This window comes from Adelges cooleyi, unplaced genomic scaffold (genome assembly GCF_023614345.1).
Source record: "Adelges cooleyi isolate 19-005CV unplaced genomic scaffold, UGA_ACOO_1.1 ACOO_flye_CR_arks_rails_tigmint_CR_PRNA_30, whole genome shotgun sequence".
Taxonomy (NCBI): domain Eukaryota; kingdom Metazoa; phylum Arthropoda; class Insecta; order Hemiptera; family Adelgidae; genus Adelges; species Adelges cooleyi.
Window position 1 is genome coordinate 8,073,465 of NW_026095971.1, and position 25,113 is coordinate 8,098,577.

General features: G+C 28.8%; 1 protein-coding gene across 2 annotated transcripts; it reads left to right on the top strand.

Moving 5' to 3' along the window:
* Positions 1 to 5,307: 5,307 nt before the first annotated feature.
* LOC126839282 (alpha-tocopherol transfer protein-like) lies at positions 5,308 to 24,323 on the top strand. Of its 2 annotated transcripts, XM_050574498.1 has the most exons (7): positions 5,308 to 5,471; positions 6,107 to 6,250; positions 13,643 to 13,799; positions 17,724 to 17,976; positions 19,930 to 20,040; positions 21,559 to 21,667; positions 23,497 to 24,318. In XM_050574498.1, the coding sequence occupies exons 1-7, from the start codon at positions 5,432 to 5,434 to the stop codon at positions 23,634 to 23,636; spliced, it is 954 nt and encodes a 317-aa protein (XP_050430455.1). In that variant the 5' UTR covers positions 5,308 to 5,431; the 3' UTR covers positions 23,637 to 24,318. The 2 variants fall into 2 exon arrangements, with proteins under 2 accessions (XP_050430455.1, XP_050430456.1); XM_050574499.1 differs by lacking the exons at positions 5,308 to 5,471; positions 6,107 to 6,250 and adding an exon at positions 8,201 to 8,297 and having other exon boundaries at positions 23,497 to 24,323.
* Positions 24,324 to 25,113: the final 790 nt, after the last annotated feature.

A 25,113-nucleotide genomic window follows, 5' to 3' on the forward strand; every position in this document is an offset into this window, starting at 1 on the left:
TCCAGTGATAAAAACAAAATGAATATATATAGATAAATTTTGTATTTGTTATCTTAACTAAAATCCAATTGGTGCTAGTACATGAGGTACTCTATGAATTCAACTCCAAAGTTTATTTATTTGTGTTTACATTAACAAAATTTATAGATTGTTTCACAACCAAAATATGTATAATATATAACCTATCCTGAAGACGACCACGTTATTTCTAAAATACCGGCTGCTGTTTGTTTGCACAACAAATAATTATGCAAAAAACCATTGATGAAGTCAAGTATCAATACATGCATTGTATTATATTATGGTACCCAAGAGTTAAAACTAATTATAATATAGTAATATTATAGGGATATAAAATATTATGCTAGGTAATCAACGTGTTACAACAAAAAAAGTGGTGATTGTGATAGAATTATAGAGCAATATGTACCAACTTCAAAATGATATTGCAAATTTAATGTATTAAATAATACAATTTCCAAGTCATGGTCATTCAAACAGGCTATACAACACTATCAAGTTATATGAAAAAATGCATCATAAACTGACATTTATATTTATTATAATATTAAAAACTGGTTTCGGTGTGGTTTACTTCGGGAAGAATATAATAATTGTTTTATTAATACATTTCGGTGAGTGTATGAAATTTGGTCCACAAGTTACATACAATTTGTGAAATAACTTGTCACGCGCAGATTTTTACCTACATATTACAAAAATGACGAGTATAACATACACGCCTTAATTATCATGCAATCGTTTATGAATTATAATATTGTTCATCAGTATTTCCAAAAAGCGTAGACTTGACGCCGTTATCTCGCAGGGAAATGGAAATGGTGGGTTTACGACAGAAGTGAGATCCTGTTTAATTACTAATTTTTATCACAATTGTTGGGCGCTTGTATGCACTAAGACTGGATGAAAGTTGAAACTGTGACAGAGCAACAGTAAGTGCGAAGCGGTGTCCTTCTTATTACTATTGTTATTACTATGCATTTCAAAACTTGTTTTTCTGCATGAGTTTGAGTAGAACGCAAATGTTATTGCAACAAATAAGATAAGATCATATTATCTTGATGCATTAAAAAAGATACTTAACAAACGTAAGCGATACTTAATATTTTGTTCATAAGTAAATAGTTATACTTACTAATTATTATTCTGAAATGATAAAACATCATTACAAATCATTTACAATTAGTAAATATTTAGTAATACTTTAATCATTAAAACTGAAATGTTTTAAACAATGTTCAAATCATTTTAGACAGATATTATAATTATTCCTCTTATAATGATGTTTAGATCATTTCAAATTTCAATTCAGTAAACTACTACACAGTTATAATTATAATTATTTTTATGGCAGATTTTGGCTGTAAATTTGTTTAAGAATCAATGTGTACTTATATTATTAATATGCACGTGTTAATTTTAATTAACAGTTATTTTTCTGAGCTTTAGTGAATTTTTAATACAAAATAACCTAAAATTAACTTTATAGGAAAAACTTTCACGGTTTTAATAGACGCTTTTAAATTTATGTTTTCATCAATACAATTATTAAACATGTTTGTAGAGTGCTACGATTTCGAATTTTAATTTTGAGGCAGAGGCAGAGGCCGCAGAGCTAAAAAGATATTTTGGAACTATTAAAATACGTATAAAAAAATTGCCAAAACATATTTTTTATAGGATATTTTTACTGAGTTTGACGAAAAAATGTGGTATAAATATATATATTAAAAATACACAAAAATTAAAACTTAAAATTAAACACTTGAGAGTTCATGCCAAAAGCTTTTATAGTCTGTAGGTAATGGTCATTTAAAAAATTCTCGTTTATTATGTTCTTAGAACCAGTATAACTTTTTCATGATTCGAAATTAATAGCAAACGATAGAGACTAAGTGACATGAAATAGATGGAAGTCATTTTTGTATAAAATGCTTACATATTGAACACACAATTCCTCCGAGCTATAGCTCAGAAAATGTAATATATTACATTTTTAGTTTTACTAATTTTGAAAACCTATGACCTCCCCGATCTTATATGCTCCGTCCCCATTATACCCAGTACAGTGGAGACTGGAGTAGCAATGTACTGGCTATTTTTATTACCATGCTGGCTTAATTTTAATTTTTGTAGAATGATGTTTAAACTTTTAATAAAGAATTTTATATTTATTTTATAACCAAAAATATATTTTCGTATAATTATTCGTACTACGATTTTATTGTATTTTATATTTAAAGTTCTCCTGTTCTACATACCATTAACCCCACCTTTTGCCATTCCATCTACTATTGGCTGCACCCACTTTGCTCATATTTACCTAAAGGACAACTCGTTGGCGCACAAAACTATGAACAATAAAAATCCAATTTTCAGGTAAGTGTAGTTGTTTGTAAGATTTAAAGCTTATTAAAAAATTTGTAATTACCAAAATTGTATTTATTTTGGCAAAAATCGGAGTATAGCTTTTGCGGAAACAGACATGGTGATAAGTGATAACGGATGAAGGTTATTTTGGGGGAAAATGGAAACCCTCGATAGATTATGTATGGACAAAATGTCTGAGCTAAAATAAAAACATAAAATAATAATTTGCTCAAACTATAATCGGCAAAAATTTGATCATATGCGCAAACCAGTTTTCACCCTACTTCTCACCGCTGACCAAGTTTCAGATTTTGCGGAGGTTTATGAAAACCTACCGGTTTTTATTAAAAAAAATATCTAATAGATTAATATAGTAAACAATAATATTATTTGTTTAATTATAGCTTGATTGCATACGTCGTATATTATTTTAATTATATACAGGTTGCCTGGATCATATCTTGTTGCTGTATATAATCACTGTACTATACACAGATTTTTCAAGGCTGGAAAAAAACGTTTTGATTATAGTTAAAATATAAGTTATACGCTGTATATTATAGAAAACGAGCGTGTAGGAGTCGACTCAAAATATAAAAGTTTAAAAATACCATAATAAGTTATATAATATACATTATTGAGATATATTTTATTTATGTTAAATATGTTTTATTCAACACTGATGGTGTTTTGTTTACACTGATAGTTGTTTTCCTTAGATTTTTTCATACCACTCCCTGAAACCTGTTGTATAAGTTTAACTTCCTTGTCTTCCGCGCTTTTGTAATTTGTATCACTCGTTAACTCGTTAAACTTGGAATTGTATAAAAATGTTTATTATGATAAATTTGGTTCAATATTGTAAATCATTATTAACGTGTACATGTTTAATTTGTTTTAATTAATATTATACTATATTATGTCATATCATTTAACATAGAAGTATAGGACATTTTTAGTATTTTTATGATCATTTTAACTTAAACTTAGATGCGGAGTTGAGAAAGTATGGTTTTGATAATTATGTGTTTTTTTTTTTAATTTTCTTGTCTGGATCCACGATATATTTTAAGCCACTGACCCGATATCTTCTGGTGGCAAGCTATAGATTAAAAATCGTAATTAACAAATACTTAAAGGGCCAAATATTTTTAAAAAATTTACCTCTACCCCTTCAAAATTGCTACAAACACCCAAAAAATGTATATATTTTTCAACTTACAATTACAACGGTCTGTAACGTTTTTAAATATTATCGAATTAGTTCACATTTATAACGAGTTTTTTTTAGACCTAGAACTACCGATAAACTTTGACAAACCAAAAACATATCATAACCCTTTCTCCTAGAAAGGGATCAAACTTTTTATTTATTTTGTTTTTTTAGGTGAAGTTGTAAGGCTTAGGATCTGAAAATTAGATTGAAGGTCTAGAAGATCTAGAATGGGTCTATAACATATGTCGTACTATACTATTTTCTTAAATATCTGTAGCCAAACTTTTTTTTATTAAGGAAAAAAAAAAAAAAAAAAGGAGGAAATTACACTTTGACCGTGGCTAGTGACCGTTAGGTTAGGTTAAACCGTAGTGTGAGTGAATCGACAGTTTACTTGAAAATGATTTTATCAGTTAGTTGTAATAATTCATACAAATCTGTGACTTCACCCGCCTCTATATGCTCCACACTTTGTCCCAATTCCACTGTACTGGTTTTGTTTGCTTTTGATGTGTTGGACTAAAAAACTTCCAGTTGAGTTACATGCTTATTATGCAGCATTTCCCAAGAAATATTATTATTATTAGAGCAATATTATTTGAGTTGTCCTTGTATTCAGAGTAATAACATTTTAGTTAATCTACATAGAAATAGAAAAGTTAAATTTAGAATTAAATGAATTGTACAAAATATTAACTAGCCACGCTGGAAATTTTTAACAATTTAAAACTAATAAACCGTTAATGTCCAGCCGTAAATTAGTACATACGTGCAATTGAGTACACTATTATGAAGTATTTTATTAAAATAAGACAACAATAATTTAATAAGACACACATGTTTGATGATCGCACATTTTATACAGCGTATTATGGACTTGAGCGCTCTATCATATATTATTACAAATATTTGCGGCATCGATAATTATTTAGGTACTAAGGTACCTGATACATTTTAGTATATACATATTATCCCATATAAATCCTGATTACACAATAATTTACTGAATAAATTAACTGTAATTAGTAGGAATAAAACAAATTAAATCGCTGTTCCGTTAAAATGTAAAATTATTATAAAACGTAACTATTGTTCGCTAAAAATCATTAAGTATTCGCCATTCATTAAAATGCTCATTTAATATTTTAATTTTTAGAATAATCAGGGTCACTATGAATAAGATTATCTGATTATGAATGATTGTGTGAACTGCGACTTATGACTTGGTACTATGGTATATGCCCTATGGGGCTATGGTAAGACATATTCTGGAAAAATCTGTGAACAGTTTTAAAACCTCGATCCATTGATACCACAGATCAATGATAATTGTCAATTTATATTTATGTTGATCCGTGTTTGATACATACACACGCGTGAAACTCAATCATAACAGTATCAAGTATGTTCTAAACATGTCGGGCGTTTCTTTCGCAGTGGCTTTTTTTTCGCAAATGGGTTAAGTAATATTACAAAAAAAAAACAAGTTTTTCTTCGTATACACATTCACACAACATACAACGCAAGTTAAACTACACGAACCCGTCGACCTTGTCTCCACTTTTTCTGCTAATGTTTACCTAAACGCTTGTCCGTCCCCTCCTAGACAGCAATAGTGGTGGCCACAGCAAGAAACGTGCCTCTGACATATTATTATTATACGTATTATATCCACATGGACATTGCGATTCGGTGTCTTATGGTCAATGGGTCAGCCGTCAGTCTGTTAACTGTGGACATATTCGAACGTTACAATCCGAGTTCTCGATTCGTCTCGTTCGATATTAATATTACTATTCATTTAATTATATATAAGTTACCGGCATGCCTTTGATCGACGAAAACGGCGGGATGGCTCTAAGAGGTAAACGATGAAATGTGTACATATTAAAATAAATAAATTACAGTATAATAGCATTAAAATTGAGATGCATTTGAACGTCATTAGATTCACAGGTTTACATTATTTCCAATTTCTCCTTTATAATATACCAGTCTTGATAAGTATTTACTTTTTAGGCATCACTATAATAATATGTTCTGACTGTATCGTCAGAAATTGTCTTATTTCGTTTTACTTCAGATTTTAATGTCATATCATACAGCAGGATTTGTTTGTCATTAAGTTGGCTCGATTTTTATTCAGAATATTTCGATATCTATCATTTTTATTTACCTAAAGGCTATATACTATGTACAACGTAACATTTTGAAAATAAAATACTTTTTTTTAGGTTTGGAAATGATTTACCCTAATTATTTAGGTTATGTTAATTGTTTATAGTCGGTTGGAATAATATTGAAAAAAAAATGGGGCAAATATAAATACAATTTTTTTTATTACAAGTAATATTACCAAAAAAAATATTATTTATTTATTTTTGTAATGCACTAATATCGTACAATTAAATGTTTTCAATTAAAGATGCATATCTCAAAAATGCTTGATTACATTTCACATAATAACTATATATTGGCTTAAAATAATTTTCGTTGTAGAGTCCATCAAAATCAAAGAAAAATCTACCATACCGATTACGGTACAGGAGGAGTTAAAAAAAAATCCAGAAATTACCAAAGAGAGCATACAAGTTCTCAGAGATTGGATAGCTACACAACCGCATCTTCCACAAAACATACCAGGTAAGTTAACTAGTTTTATTCCATTTCATTATTGACTATTGTAATAAAATAATAGTAAAAATCTTGCATTGTATCAACGATATGTCATGTAATCTAATTTTATGGGATATCTTGAGCGAATTCCATTCATTTATTCTGTTTACCGACCTTGTAAAAAATGTATACATACACTTAATAACTTCATAATTTAAAAAAAAATGTAAAACATAATTATTAACATGAAAAGAAACTAAGGTTATAATTATTTACTCTGGGAAATTGTTATTGTTTTATTTTTAAATGTTTTCCGCTACCAAAAATCACTTAAGCTCAATTTCATGCAAGTATATAGTACATACATGTTTACATCAAGGTCGATCATCCGCTATATGTGATACCAATGAAAATTACACTTAATTATTGGGCTATTTGTGTAATTTGTTTTTTTTCAAATCTAATAGGCTTATACTAGATAACAATATATATATATATACACATATTATATATTGTTTACATTAAGGACATTAAGCAATTTATTTTAACACAAACATTATCTGTAGCCATTTATCAAATAACATTTTAAGCTGATTCATGTTGCTTACATTATGAATTGTAATGAAAAATAAAAGATTAGTCAAATACTGGTAGGAGAGTAAAAAATGCATTGTTAACCTTCAAATATATTATGTTTCAAACACAACACTATAGGTATTCTGCATATTATCCGAAACTGAATTTTTTAATTCTAATTTTGGAAGTTAAATTCCTTATTGACAGTTTATTTTTAGTGTTCGTGATTGTCGAAGTGTAGGTACACTAGGATTATATTGTTTAAAATTTATTTTTAATGTGTAACAAATTATTAAAACTTTATTGTTCATCGGAGCTTTAAAACTTGGCTAGTTAATTAGTTACAATAGTTAATTATATTACAATCGATTATCAACGTCAAACTTCCAACTATGGATGATGAATATTTATTTCTATTGTTTTGTATCGACGCAATGGTGACATCCTCAATTTGTAATTGCTCGTTATGAAAAAAATAATAATAAAAGAAACTAAAATTATATTTTATATTTTTGCCTGGGGCGCGGCGTAGTTACAATTTCAATTACAAATTAGGCTATAATTTATATAATAAATCGTGAACTATTTTTTTTATATTTATTATTATTTATAACTTGTAATGACTACAGTCCACAGTATTTAATTACTTGCATGTGCCAGTCTTCTTTAAGAGCGATACTAGAGCGGGTTGACTAATATCGGTTTTTATATGTGAATTAGAAATCATTAAGTCTTAACGAATACGAATTTTAATAGTGTAGTTTTATTTTATATAACCAAATTATTATTTTTTTATAAATACCATTTATTTTTGTGGTGACCACAACTAAACTGTTGACAAAATAGTTAACGGTACAAAAGCAAACATTTTGATTTAAAATTGAGTTCACAAAGTTAAACCCATAAATTCTTGCAATTCATGAAGTGTGATACTTGTGTTAAAACAATTATAATTTAATAACGTGTCAGATGTATCAATATAATATAATACATGTCATACATCTGACACGAAACGAGAAAGTCGATAATGTATTTAGTGTTGTAAATTATTACCAAACCGACGTCACGTTACAAATACTAGACGAATGATTTGATGATATTATATAAATATACAATATGAATTACTGTTATGCTAGAAGTTGGGAAAGTACAACTTTGGTAACGATTTACTCTTCACGGTCAACTTAATGTCTGCCAAATTATACCCGTGTGGCGGAGTTGTGTTGTAGTTGATCATAATATGAAACTATACCGCATGCATACAAAAGGTGACCGGTTCAATCATTCACATCCGGGTTGACTTAAAGGCATAATGTAAATAGTGGCGTGATTGTAATTTGTCCATAAACCAATTGGTTGTGCTTATTATTGAACATTGTCCTTAAATAATGAATTTGTTTCACGATTCTCGCTTAAGTACGATTTTACAAAACTCTTCTAATACATCAACTAGTAGTTGTGCCTTTCAGATGTATTTTATAATTGATGTTACATAACGGTAAGTAATTAGTTTTTTTACTATTTTCATTAAAAATAAAATTCGATTAAAGAAATCGTCCAACTAAAATTGAACATCTCGAGTAGAGGTCTCTTAGCAGAAATGGCATGTTAATGTCTAGTGTTGAGCTTAACTGTTTATATTTGTCATTCGTCAACCCGATTAAAATGGTTTGTTAGGATTTAGCGTTCGTAATACATAATAATCCTATGTATGCCATTTAAATTGTCTATCTTTACCCTAGGTTTCACGGTAATTACTGTTTTTTGTTTGTTTATTCACGCATGACATAAAATGGTTTGCATCCTCTTTTTCCGGACACTTACTTGTAATTTTAGAACAATTAGCGAATTGATGCGCACGGTAGAAGTTGTGCTGAACCAAGCGCAACGTGTCGTGTATTATACAAAAAACATGTACTTAATAAGTACCTGTACCTTTATAAAAATAAAAGATAATTTATCAGTGGATGGTTTAACCTTGATGGAACTTAAGGAAACAATTTTGGGTCGTCTGAATACGAATACAATTGCGAGTACAATTTTTTTTTTTAAAGGACATTTTTTATTCCAAACTGTTGACATGACATTTGTTGTTTTGATTGTTGTCGTGTCGTAATTTCCTGAGCGAAACGATGACCAGACACAAATAACGTTTCGAAGAACGGACGAAAGTAGTATAATTTAAGCTAAAATAAAAACATGAATAAAATATAAAACAACATAATTTAAAGATTTTTCACATTTAATAAACTTATACCTCACCTTGATAATATGGTAATTTTGTTTGTGTGTGTCGAACAGCTACAGTCGCATTCAGACGTAGTAAGCCATCAAAGATGATGATATTCGTTCGGCAAAAACAGTGATTGTTACTTGACTTTTTAGTTTTCACTAATGAAAATAATGCAGGTTACAGGTGATCAACACTTAAGGATAGCTATGAAGACAGCTGGATATTGTTATAATTTTCAAGTAATTCACTAGATCAAAACGGCTTAACCCACAAATGTGTTGGGGATTTTTGTTGCTTAAAAACAAAATGACTTAGTATTATTCTTGAAGTTTAAATACGCGTGTCTATCTATTGACCACAACATTTTTGAAAGATAGGTTGGTCTGTCTTTAAAAACTCGTATAAAATTGTGTATTGCTAAAAAAAAATGATTTGAAAATTTGTGGGTTAAGGTTTTTTTGGTTCTATGCGCCTCAGAAGTTCTTATCGCGTCAACTGTTAATACTAAATGCTAATACATTTTTACATTTTGCTCCATAAGAGTCATAAAAATTTAAGAAAGAGAGGTAAAACATAATCTGTCTTCTTATTTTTTTTTAAACGACATATACATTTGTAAATTAGTACCCGTTTATACGGTTATGCAGAGCAAACATGTTTCACCGCGTGAGTAAGTAGTGTAACTCACCTGTTTAATAAACCCATAAACTAAAGTCATGGATAATGAAAAAAAACCAATGTTATATTTTTGATAGATACATTTTTTTATAAATAAAAACATAGCCGTAGAGTTCATATAGTGTTATAAAGTATAAAACACTATATACTTCCTAATTTAGTCTAATCTAACTGCCCAGGCTCTATACCTTTATCAATAATTGTGGATAGCGTAGCATTTTGTAGTTAGTACGACAGGTAGTTAGTAATGCGTGATTCATTGTCTTAATGGTTGAACTATTATGTTGTAGTTTTCTTGTGTCCTAAGTACACAAATATTTCAAAAACTGTATATTATTGCCGATCCGTATAAGAACATTTAAGAAAATATACAAACAATATTCTAAATTTTGTCGATTTTAGTGGCTTACCTTTAGGCCCATTTCCCCCAAATTTTCGAAAGTTTGCCTAAACATCGCTTAATTAACAAAAAATATGTGAGCTAGAGAATTTAGACCATTTATGCTATACTCTCATAGATGCTATATTTCTTATGTTCAATCATTAAAAACTAATACTTAACAGAAACGTGAAAATAAACTTGCCATCTTTAAAAGAATCTAAAACTCCTGAAAAGCTAATAACACCTACGATCTGGACTACTTTAAAAAAGTGTTTTGAAACATTTATATTGATATATATTAAAATTATTATTCCAAAAAAAAATACACATCTACAAAACAAAGTTAATGTTTATGTACCTATTGATATTTTCAATTTCTTGTTGTGGATAGACTAAAGATAAAATAATTTTTGTATCTTACATTTTATTGTTTAATTATCTTTAAGCTTATGCGAGGCATTCTCTATATTAAGATAAATTATTTCAGTACCGGTAAAATCGGGTTACTTGGGACTTTAAGGGTAATTTGGGACGGCGTTGATTAGCACACAACCGTTAATAGCACTATACAATGGCTTGTTTTCTATTTATTACAAGGTGTTTATTACCATAGCAATAGAAAGCCTGTGCTAGTCACAGACATTACGTTGGGTTAAACCTCAATGTAGATCTTATATGTTTTTGGTAATAAGCAACTACTAATGTTATAACACTGATGTTGCATGTTCTAAACATTGTTAATGATAATTTAGCCTTTTTTAATGTTTGTTTTAAGTGTGTAAACATTGATTACACTAGTGTGTAAAGAGCCTAATTCATATTTTCTTAGTGAACCAAAGAAGTATTATTTTTACCCTCCATTCTTTCTAAAAATAGAGTAGTCATAACATATTCATTATCCTATATTCACTATGCATTATGCGTAGATATTAATAATTTTCCTTAAAGGTACAGAACATATTTTTCATCAAATTTTACCTATATGTTGCTATAATATATTAAGTTATAAAAAATACAATAAGCACATAGCGTTTTTTTTAACTCTAGGTATCTTCTATCTAAGTTCTTTTGTAGATCGTTAAAAATATATAATATCTTGCCTGTTATGTATGATGATTCAAATGTTAAATTAGATTGGAACCATAGAGGTGGTCACTAACCCTAGAATAATCAACGGTCAACGTAGCTAATAACACCAGTAAAGGTCATCTGTGATTTATCACTTTTGCTACAAAATAGATTATTTACCGATTATTATAATATAGGTATCTATATCATAGTAGTAACTAGTACATCATAATATGCCTCCTTTCCCTAGAAGAAATCCTCTTAAGACATCCTGTTTATACCTAAATTTACAACTTTTTTTTTTTAATTTTAAAGCAAACAAAAACAATTGTAACACGTTTGTTTTTGTTTGCTTTAAAAATATTATTGTGTTAAGTTTTTTTGTTTCATTTATTTGTTCAATATTTTGAAATTGAATGTTTAAAAAAATAAATTCTTGTTTGTTTAATTACTCAGCGGCTGTGTCATGGCTGTGAAGTAGGAAATAATTTGCTCTTATGATATCTAGTGGATCTGTGAAAATTGCAAAAGATCTCTGCACGTTTAAATTATACAAACAAACTTTTGTTTATACAAAAAAGAGTTTATATGATGCGTTTGATTTGTTTTGACGCTTGTTTGATAACAAAACTAACACATACAAAAAACATATAACTACGTAAATATAGTATGATTACATAATATTTGGTAATATGGCCACAAATGTCACAGGATGGAGTGGTTAATATTTACTATAGCATATTAGCATATCGCTACCTTAATGCACACAAGTGCTATGTGTCTACTTCATATAATTTTTGAGGTATGAGTTTAACTATTAAGCTCTTAAAAAAAAAATCCACAATGGACATAGAATTTTACGATTATTTGTAGTTGAACAATTATTTATGCTCTTTGGACATATTACTGGTGTTCATTCAATTCAGTTTTTTATCACAAATTCAGGGATAACCAAAATCACGATTTTGAAAAAAATGCACATATCCCTTGTGTGCTCTAAGGTATCGATATATTAGATGTGTTTAATATATTTTATTAGTACATATTTCTGATTGTTATATTCTAAATCTAAATCATAGTTTATTATAATATATATATATATATGTATGTATATATTACTATATATGATTTTATCGAAAAAAATGTTGTGTATTTCTAAAAATCTATAATGACTATTAAATTTTAAAATGTTTATACTATTAAACTACTAGCGTTGCTATTAATATGTAAATTTATTAAAATAAACGTTAACTATTTAACGTACAGTATAGTTAATGGACCTAGCCTAACCTAACCTAACCTAACCTAACCCACGAATAGATGAATTGATCAACTGGCATATTGTAGTAGAATCTTATGGTCACCACGACGTAGCATATTAATTTGAACTATTTGATCGAATACCGTGTACAAAACTAGATTACTGTCATATTTCTAGTATTTATACGTATAATACTTTTTTTTAATGATGAGCCATAATAAAACATTATTACTAATTAGTAGTATTAAGTATAATAGTTGTTTTTTGCTGGTTATAATTAATATCATAATATCATGTTAAACGTCCTAGAATGTCTATATTTTCGGTAATGTTCATAATTTTTAGTCTAAATGGTCAATGCTTTTTATTACCTTTTCAAGTCAAAACGTTGACTAGTCGTTGAAGTTAACTATAATTTTATATGGTATAGTTAACATTTAGACTTTTGTATATGCGAGTAGCATAGTTCAAGTTTTTATGATAAAAATAATAAAATTGATGTCGAAATATGTAAACGCTACTGAGTATTATTTATGTGGTTAAGGGCTTATTTAAATATTCTATTATTTTATTTCTTTATCAAAAGAGTCTTATTGACTTAACTAATAATTTCACATCACAGTTTAATCTTTAAATTAAGATTTTGAAAAAGTTGCCTACAACCTCTTAATGTTGAGCTTATATCTTATAATTTTTAATTACAAAAATACTTAAAGCATGTGTCATTTAAATATGATTGATAGGTAAGTAGGTTAATATTATGGGTTTGGTAAATTCTATTATAATATTATAGTGTTGTCCTAGGATGATTATTCCACTCTGTACATAGCATTATTGAGTTAGGTACAATAATTCAAGGTGACCAATTTAAGGTTAAACAACAAACAATTTGTGATGCAGTTTTGTTCTTGTGATGTTTTACTATTGACATTAAATTACTCTTATTATTTTCTCTAATCGTATGTAGGTTAAATCTCAACAATACATTTTTTTAGAATCATAAGAATGAATAAAACCCCTCGACCTAACGTGAGCATGGCCCTAAAATGATCCAGATTAACTGTTGCATAATTTATACTCAAAAGTCAAAATATTTATTTAAATAATTAATACATGTCATAGTATATTAAAAAAAAAAAGTTTTTAAAGATGATTTTACATTTATAAATTAAAAACTATTATAATGTGAAATCTACAATAAATTTTTGTTATTTTTTGCAGAGGAAATGCTTATATTGTTTAACCACAGTTGCTATTTTAAATTGGAGCAGACCAAAAGTTGTATTGACATGTTCTACACACTGAAGACCGATGCTCCAGAATTTTTCGATAACAGAGATATCAGCAGGCCTGAACTCGTCCAAGCCCTCAAAGTTTTGTGAGTAATCGACTCAACATTATAAAAAACATAATAGTCAGAATATAACTAGTCAGTGGTCGGTGTACATTTTTTGCAAAAACATGTTATAATCGATTGGACCCGTGTTGTCCATTGTTTCAATTTCATACCCTATAGGCTAAAGCTGTCGTCAGCCAATCCGTCTATATCCTATTTATATTATACTTGAGTACACTTGTAATAATTATCATATTGTTGCTTAAGTCGTCGAGCCACACAAAGGTATCGCAAGTATGACGTTATTCGGCCAAACGGGTTTCTACTTTCTTCTAGTAATTAGTAATATAATATACTATATAATTTAGAGCATTATAATCATTATCATTCCGCTATTCTAGTTGGTGCTTCAAAGACAGGTTTGGTATACCTGGTGCTATATTATAAGCATAGGCTATACCGCATGCCGCAATGTGCCTACGAAATACGCATTTACCATGACCTGTTAATTCACAGAAAATTTTTTTTTATAACAAAATACATTTTTCAATTGTTTTTAAATTTTGTTTTCCTCAAAAAAATAAAAATCAATCAATTTTTCATTTAGCAAACTAAGAGCGCTGTCTACTTTGAGTTTTGAGTGTTTCAAATAATCCTATTAAGGTTAGTTTAAATAGGGAATACCATGGCTTAAATATACTAGGTTATTGCATCTCTACCCCCTCTCAGTCAACATATTCTATAATAATAGAAATAAAATGACAACATAAGGGTTAACTAATCAAATTAATTTATTTTATTAATGATTTCTGTATTAATTTATCAAAAAACAACGATGTACCCTTACGCTACCATTTTGTGAATTGATAGTATAATAAAGTAGGGTACGCAATAGCTTAGCATATTTAAGTCATGGGAATTACCAACAATGTTTGTATTTTATTTAATTATTGTAAGTATAATATATTGTTAAATTTATGGTTTAGGTAAGCTTAACTGCATTACCTATTGATTTCACCTAATACTGGAAGACCTTTACTGTTGGTGGTTTTAACTGATAACAAAAGATCCTCATTTTGCCAGTTTGCATGGACTCAAAACCAATGATATTTTGTACCACTCCGTGTAGGTCTTAAAAATCCTAATAAATCGAAATCTCTATTAAACAAATTTAGAGTAAAAAGAAACATAACGCACAATATACATATTACATATTATAAGACCATAGTAATTTTTACAGTACCGTTTGTTGTCGTCTATCGAGTGTAAAATTTTATTCAAGGGCACTGAGAAAGGGCAACAGGAAATAACGTTCTATTTTTTTATTGAAGTACCTACAAATATTCTGAATAGTAAAAAGGTCGCAAACCTTTTCTTGCCGTTTGCTCTTTGTCTTTAAATCTTTAATACAGAATTTATTATTTGAATTCATCGACATCTATAGATTTTCTGTAAACAGATTAAAATACCAATAATTGTTTTCATTTTGACCACTGTAGGCATAATAAACCCTGTAAGTATGTAATTTCAATATTTTTCAAACAAATCAAATTTTAGCTTCGCCTTAAAATGTGTATTGTATTTTCGTCAGGAGGAGGAAATAATCATTGGACATTAGCTATAAGTGATTATTGGCTTCTGCAACAACTACAAAAAATTACCAATTATTTTTTTTTAACACAATAGCTTTAGAAAAAAACCGTTGGAATTTATTAATTTGACAGTATTAATAATTATGACGGTAAATATAGACTATAAGTCGTAATGACTAATAACTTTATAATAAACCCATCAAAATAACTATAGATTGTGTGGCTTACAAGAATGATAAAAAACACGATACACTTGGTAATTCAGATAAAAATGTCCATACTTATGCCGGGTCCACACAGAGCTAATAAGATTAAAACAAAACAAAAACACGATGTTTTTCGACAATTTCCAAACAATTTTGTTTTTTTCAACAAAATGTTCTGTTTTTTAAGAACAAAAAACCGTGTTACGTTCGTGGTGGGAAATTTTATAGATGTTTTTGTTTTGTTTTTACTTTTCGTGAACACTATAGCTCGGTGTGGACACAAAATTGTGTTTAAATATTAATTGTTAAATGTAATATAAATAATAATGTGTTAAAAAATAAAAACAAGTTATATTATAAACTTGTTTAAATTATACCAATGTCATCATCCTGTAAATCTTTTAAAAAGTTCATTGATTCATTTACGTTTCTTTTTTGTAACGTTCGTCTTACCCAAAAACATCTTTTATTTTTATTTTATTTATTTTGAACATTTAAATAAATATATCCAGCACCCAACATTAGTATATCTTCCTCATCTTCGATAGCTCTTTTCAGTTTCCACATTAATATTTTAATTTTTTAAAAAGTTTAATATTCAAATAAAAACGAACGCACCAAGAACTGAAAAGATCGCACTTCGAAAGCAGACTAAACGACTGTGAATGGATAACTAGTATAAAAGTATAAAAAGCACATTTTTAAAACGATCTTTTCAGAATGGATAGATGAAAAAAAAACCCAACACAAACATAGTATTTAAATTTTTGTTCATGATTTGTTGAGGTTTTTTGTCATTTCAGTCTGGACAAATGTTTTTTTACAGTTTTGTTTTTTATAGTTGAGTTTGGACCCTCTGTGTGGACCCGGCTTTATAATTATTATTAATAGTAGCTAAAAATGAGCCCTAAAAATGACAGAGATGTATGGCTATCACGCCAAGGCGCTGTCTTTAAATGAAAAAAAAAAAAACAAAAGCTAAAAAATGTTATGTGGAAACTCAGTTTCGGTCTCCCCTGACGGAAGATGGACACTGCTTATAGTGTCGTGTGCAGAACCACATCAGGAATTCTGTAAAACGGGAGCCTTTAAAATTAAGCCATGGGACTCCCTAAGTATTAAAAACAAATTATATTAGAGAAATAATATTATACAACTATATTGTTTTAATAATGTTCCAATGGACAACTTTTGTTTAAAACGGATATTATAATATTGTTAACCATAATTCTGTAATACTTGAACAGAATTGAGTTAGTATCCTTTTGAACTTTGTTTTGTATGTTATAGCGTTTATCTATACCCTTCGTAAATAATCAAGCTTGTTTAAGTTAACTGATTTTAGCCAAAAACATCGAGGATGTTTTTTTTCTAAAGAAATTAACACTTAAGTCTTAAAATAATAATTTGGACTTGTATCTTTCTACCCAAACATCACAGATTCTAATGATTCTAATAAATGATTATACAGTTCTGATGACTGATACCGCCGATAAGAGTACTTATATTATTATGAGCCACGGTTTTTAACCTATTTTAAACTAGCATGAACAAGCCTATTAAAAGCTACCTATTGGCTATAGGTAAAAAAACAAATTGTGTATCATCACGTGATTGGTGGCGATGGTGTGCCTATAATATGGGTGCAGGTGATAACACATTTTTAAATCATTACGTAGATCTTAAATCCAGCTCGAATCAACTGGACAATCTATTATATATTTCACGATACATTTACAATCTTAATATACTGGTTGATCATTGATGGGTAGTTAATTGATCATGTGCACTTGGACATGGCGAAAGCCGAAGCCGAGTATATTCTACTTTAGACCGACCGATTACACTTCATTTCAATAGGATAAAATATGCCGTTCGTTAGTATTGACATACTACGTCTACGTCTCACGTTTTACCAGGTGTTTATAAGTATATGGTACTATTATATCGAAAATCGAAATGGGTTTAAACAAAATAGATTAAAAATACACTCAACACTAACAATAATCAATAGACCAGTACATACATAGACATACATACATACATTAAATTATAATCAACTTTAATGTACAGTGAATTAGACTGATAAAAGGAGTAATTTTTAAGTATTCTGATTTATTTATCGAGAATTTTTTTTTAAGTCTGTTTGTTTATTGAATTTTTTTCAGACATTACGGATGCCTTCCTACACAAACCCCGGAAGGTTATCAAATAATTTACCACAAACTGCAGTTATTCGAAGCCAGCAAATATGTGTTCAACGACGGAGTGAAACTGTTGATCATGGCCATGGAAGCTTGCTTCAAAGTGGAAGGCACGTGTCCCGGGTATATAATCCTATTCGACATGCGAGGAGTTAGGTTAGGCCATCTCACTAGACTCAGCATATCGTCTTTGAGGAAGTTCTTCACGTTCATACAAGTAAATGGCAACACTATATTAAAATAATGTATACAGAAAAGTTGAAAAACGACAAAAACTACCACAGTAATCAAAATAAAATAGATGAAATAATTATGTGTAAAAGTAAGATCATTTTCCGTTTTTTCGACTTTTCTATGAAATAAATTTGTACAAACAATTATTACCAGTTGCCACTATATGCAATATTTCAACCATACGCAAAGAATATTTGTTTTTAGAGGCCTTTTAAGATGTCTTCACTATTCTATCGACAATTATGGGTTTTTCGATAAGTTGCGAAATCGTATAGCTGATGCAAAATTACCTAACCTAACCGGTGTGTAGAACTAAAACTGTACATTTATCGCGAAAGTGCTTTAAAATATTTGAATTCAATTTTTATATTTTGTAAGCCGTCACGCATACATTTTTTTTTATGTTGTATACATTATCATGTTGGGCTTGTTTCTATAGTTACTAATCACTATATTGGACATTGGTATCCTATTGATGGCTATTGTACCGTGTACGTGATATTAAATGTTTACTTTACATATCTTTTGTTAAGTTCAAAAACAATATACAGTTGTCTTGTTGAATGTTCGATATAGTTGATACATTTTTGGCACGTGGACTGTTATAACTTATAATATTATTTATTAAAAAAACGATTGACGCATTCGGATCGCTTTGGGAATGGGTCACATAGAAACATACATACTATGGGTCCAAGGTCGACGAGAAGTGTAACTCGAGACGTTTACAAATAAAAACATTCAAGAATTAAGGCTAAAAAAATAAAAATAAATTAGCTGATACGGCGACGATTTTTGCTTTTGCGAATCCAATTTCACGTCCAAATACTAAATAGTGGAAAATCGCTCAAATTGTCATACTTATAGATAGTACAGCTCTGAGCTCGCAATAAATATACTTATACAATTTTTATTTTAATGATTAAAAAAAGCTATTGATAATAAGTTGTCGGTCGATAATACCGTAGAAGTGGTGCACAAAATTGTTAGTATTGCCGACTAACGGTTTATTGAGTCAATAGTTTTGTTCGACCAAGTGTTAGAACTTCATGATAATTATTTTATATATTTTATTTAACCTTTTGATAACGGTAGCATCCATAATATAATTGAAATTCGGGATTTTTGGATAGGTATTTTATCTAAAATTTAAATATTACCACTTAATAATGGCTACTGCCATTTTGAGTTAATTATTATATTGGATCGTCTGTTCATTTTGCAATATGGTAATTTGTATATTTTAACAACCAAAAAAAGATGACGACCTTGTCTCTCGAGCAAAAACAGTAAAATAATAATTATTACTTATTGGTCACAATCATAGTTATTATTAAGTAACTTAATAACCGCATCTTTAACATTTTGCAATTGGCAATTGGTTTTTACTGTAGATGACTGTTTCTATTTTTACGAAATACCAACAAGTTTTTGTGATTATACTTTCTTCTGATGTTGAGTAATTGAAGAAAAAAAAATATACCTGTATTCTATTCGCCAAGGCAAGTGTTACAACAAACAACTTTTATTAAGCAGCTTAATTTGTTCACACCAAAGTACATGTTCTATGTTCAACTATTTACTCATTGTAAAAACAACATTAATATTTTTTACTATTGTTGAACAAAAACAAAACAAGTTTTTTGCCTAAACAATACTAATTGCTAACATTGAACGTTTTGCTGTCATGCATTGTAAGTTTGTATTTTATTATGTCGATTGTTACAACCCGCTTGTAGTATTTATTACATTGTCACTTGAAATTAGTGTTTTGTTTTGGGTCCAGAATGTTCGCATCTCTCTACTTTTTGCCTTTTTGATTGTGTGGATAATAAACATAAATACATTATAATGTACTTAATGATATAACCATTCCGTTGATAATATGCAGTAGGTAGTTAATTCTTAGGTCTTAAAATGTTTATCTTGTTTACAGGAAGGATTGCCGGTGCGTTTGAAGGGTATCCACGTCGTCAACACTCAGTCTATTATCGATAAGGTCATGATGCTCATCAAACCTCTCATGAAGAAGGAGTTGATTAGTATGGTAAATCGATATTTGTATATTCGACTGACTTACAAACAGGGCCGGGCTAAGCTCTTGAATAAAATGATAGTGTCGAATAATACATTTAATTAGTTTGTCAAATTTTCGTTCTCCTTACTTATTCAATAGTTGTTGGCCTTGGCATTAACCAGCTTGCTACCTCTTGTCCTGGCTCTGCTTACAAACTTACAGGAATCTTATACAAACATGGCATTGTAAAAATACCAAATACTCATACGACCACGAACGTGATACTGTGTTCCTTGTCGATATCTAAAAGTTAACTTATATTGGCTTATTTTATACTAGATCCCTTTGAACCAAGATAATGATATAGTAGTATAATAGTAGTAGGTACTACTTATAAACGACGAATTGATATCTATTTTGACACTTTCAGCTTTATAACTCGAGTTATCAGCTCGAACTCGGAACTATGGTTCTTTCTCGTGGACTAGGTTCTTTTGTCATTTACAGCCAAACCGCTGAGTTGACATACTCGTGTTTTAAATAAAACTTAAATAATTACCACAGAAATAGTTAGTTGCTTTTTATTAAACATAAATTATTTATAAAATAATTTGCATTTTATGCAATACTAAATAACTAAAAATATGTAAACGAGGTTGATAATTTATTTTATTGGTTTTAAAATCGCATACAATTTTTTTACACTTAATAAAAGTAAATTAACATCTCTCGGAATAAGAATAGGTACATTTATTTTTTTATTTAACCTAACTGGACTCGACCTAGTAGGTTCAAATTTTAATTGGTTACTGCATAATAATAATATAATAATTTTTAAATCTTAGTATAATGCAGAATTTTTATAAGCAAAATTTCCAATAAACTTAAAAAATTTACATTGCACTATGCCGCTATAAAAACTTTTTTCGACTCCTAAGAGTGGGTATGTAGACAATAATACATACAGTGCTAGAAGACTATATTGTCTACCTAAGAGAGTAGAGGAAATATAATTCAATTCAGATATACTCCACAATGTTTAGACTGGTAGATGGTTACATAGAAGATATTACAGGGCGAAGAATGAAATTTGGTGACATTAGTCATTTTTGAATATAAACAACATTGGGTATACCAACATAGTAGCTAAATCCTTGTACCGTATTATTTGTAAATCAATATTGATCTTAAAAAGGGGAAAATTGTTCTTTGATTTCCAATCGAGGTCAATGTTTTTTTTGTTGAAATACTTGTTTTAAATTGTCAACAAGCCCAAGTCGGACCGATGAGCATTTGACTTAGTTAACACTTTGCGACGGTACTTCAAACTTTAATTTCGACGACAATGACATACGTTAGCTAACGATTGGTTGTTAAAATACTTCTGTTTTAACAATTAGCGAAAACTGAAAAGACTTAAAAACTTTTTGTCTTTATCTGATTAAAACATAACATTAATATAAATATTACTCCAGTGTTTATAAATCGAGTTTGGACTATGGACTACACACAAGAAAAACTCACTTCAACTGTGTCTTGTATTTTCAGGTGCATTTTTACCCTGAGAGTGATCTAGAAAAAGTTTACAATACAGTACCGAAAGAGTGTTTATTCGAGGACTACGGCGGTATGGCGCAATCCATCGACAAGACTCACGGTACGTGCCACTGTCTAATTATATACGATAAAACATACAATATGTATAATATATATATATATATATATATATATATATATCTAAATAATTATAATAATAAGTAAAATCGTGTGTTTACTGGGCGGATGAAGCGCAATCCAAAGAGTGAAGGGCGCAAGATAAGTGCACGATAATGTACGTTACTCGTTATGTGGTTACACCATTTGAGCCTGTCGTTTACTCCGTCACGATCCACCCATTTGCACTTGTACAGTATTTTGATAATATTATAGGCCTAAGTTTGTATAGAAAAACTTGCCAGGGTAAAAAGGTTAAAACTTAAAATGTCCTCCGAGACAGTCTATATAGTTTCGAAATCTTTAGTTTTTTGTTTGTTTGTATGTATCACCTGACCTTAGTATTTCAAATTAGGTAGGTACACAGTAAATCACAATAATTTTTGAATGAAAAATAATATTGCAAAACCCGTGCGAATTGAGAATGTTTAGAAACAGTGTCGAAGACGCTTAGCTATACATATTCTTATACTCCGTTAAGGATAAAGTTCAGCTAAGCCTAGATAAGAAAGAGTAGTAGCCGATTCGATGGTATTAATTAAATCATTAATTTAAACACCTGTAAATCAACAAATTCGATAAATTTTCCTAATTACTTTCAGATGTTACTACTACTTTTAAACGTCCAAAAAAGAATCATATAAAAAAATTACAGTTTTTATAAATATTTGTTTTGTTTGACATTTTATATATTTAGGTATACACTATACTATATATTATTAAATTACACAAATATTGATTTTGTTTTATACTTTTCATAGCTTTATTAACTTATGAAACAAATGGTAACATACAAGGTGCTCTACAAAGATTAGGCCTATGTAATATGGATATTACATTTTTTTTTTGTAAATAATTCGTTTAACTAGAAAAAAAATGTATGATTTTATGAAATATATAAAACAACACCCTCAACCCTTCAAAAATAATTTCAAAATTGATACCAAATTAGAACTCAACAACCCCAAAAACGCATTAATTAGTATATGCATCGTGCGTTAAAAAAAAATGAAAAAGCCCTTCTCCCTACATAAGAGTTAAATTTTAAAACTGATAACAAATGGTAAATTCAAACTCGGCGGACTCGGAAAACTTAGGATATTAATTTCAATCGCATTTTACAATTTTCAAAATATATAAACAAAAAAAAAACTATTATAATATATAATATTGTACATTATGCACAACATAATAATATAATATGGGTGCGATCAGTTATCACTCTTAAATGTTTTAATTATGGGTATAAGGAATACGTACTCGGTTCTTCATTGTCAAGTTCTTACCAAGTACTAGATTTTCACCAACTACCTACTACACAATATACACCAGTGTAAATAGTTCATTATTTAAAAAAATAAACATACACCTTTATGAAAATTGCTAAAAGTTACATTATACAGGATGACAGTTAAACACAATTTTTTAACTTCTATATAGGGCTATAATTTTTTTAACTGTAATTTATTTTTCGTCAGAGGCCTAACCTGCCTATGATAAAGCGCATTTATTAGAAAATAATGTGTTGCCGTGTTGCTCGTCAGTTAACTACCTACTTCATTCGCTTCGATTATGCCATTTTGAAGCGATTCAGTGTTATCAAGTAGTAAATACAAAATATTCATAAGGTGCATATATAGATTGATAGTAGGTACCTACCTAACAATCTATATGATCACATATGTTTATAAACATAAGTTAATTAAGGACTATAGAATACATTTGCTGAATAAAAGTATACTTACTAAATTGAATTTATTATTTTGCTTATAGTTCATTTCATTGAATGGATGAAATTGCTAAAACCGCAATTCGAGAAGGACTATCAATACAAAGTAGACGAGTCAAAGAGGCCAAAAAAGAGCAGCAAGAAGTCAATGATGACTTCATTCAAATCGTTGGAGCTTGACTGATTGATTTTTGAACGCGAGTGTACAGTATATTTAATATAATATGATCTTAATGGGTCGGGTATATTTAATTTAAATCAAACAACCATAATACAGGAATACAAATTATAAGTGTACATAATATTTTGTGTATAAAATTGCAACGACGCCGTGGTGATAAATATTCTAAGAAATTGTGTATGTATATATTATAGGGATTATTATTTTTTACTTCTATACGTTTTAAGAATGTTTATAAATTTAAATTATACAAATATACAAATTACCAATATTTTTTTTTAACTTTGTAAACTTTCTTCATTATCTTATCACTTAAGAGGAATAAGGATGTCAGCGCAGCGATTTACCGGCACTAAAACATGTTTACTTTAATTGAAAATTAGTGGCTCTCAGTTGATATCAATGCAAAAATACCTACTAGATTATTTTTTTTGAATCGTTGTCGCGGAGGCTGCTATAGTCCAAAAACAATTTACCTACCAAAAAAAGTCTTAACTCCTGAACTAATAATTCACACATCACAGTTTAACCTTTAAGTTAAGATTTTGTAAAAGATTGCCTATACTTTACTCCTTAAAATGGGCTGCGCTGACATCCTCTTAATTACTTGTTTATAAGGTAAACAGTTGGAAAAGACTTAAAAATTGTTTATAAATAATTTTAAATATTTCATTATCGCATTTTGGTTAGACATGAAATGTCTTACAAATATTTTATTAATATTGTACATTTTTTTAAAAATATTTGCATAACATTTAAACAATATTATGTAAGCAATATTTTTAAGACATTAAATAATAAATTAATGACCTAAAAATTTACATGATATTTAAAAAAAGAATATTTAAATTTGATTAAAAAAGTAACAAAATATAAATATATAATATAACCACCGACTACAAAAAATTAGCTAAAAGTTTTTTCATTATATATCCAAAACAAAATTGTTTTTATGTTTCCGAATTTTTTATTTAGTTTTTCAGTGCTGTAACAAGAGGGCATTATGTCCACATGTCCCAAATTTTTTTTTAGATTTATAGTGATATAATTGAAGTGAGTAAGCATGCAAACTCAAGACTATTGTAAAATATATGCTATATTTTAGTCCTTAATTGACTCCCTTTCCAAAAAAAAGTCTAGCTATGATATAGTAGGTAACTTAACTTTGCTTTGGCATTTTTTTTAGAACTTGGATATTTAATATTAACTGATAACAGGCCATACAAATATTTCATAGAGCTGTACTTTGTAGGGTACATTGATCTAATGATTTTAACCAATAAATATTAAACAAATTACTTATATCTTTATACAGTGGTTCCCATTACGATTGAAAAATAATATCTATAGTCTAACTCTATTAATGAATGAAGTATAAAAACAATACCATTTTTAATTTTAATTTTGTCATGTTAAATATGTATTATTATCCGATTGTAATTGTTCAAAAAATGAAAACGTTTAATTGTGGTAAGGCCTA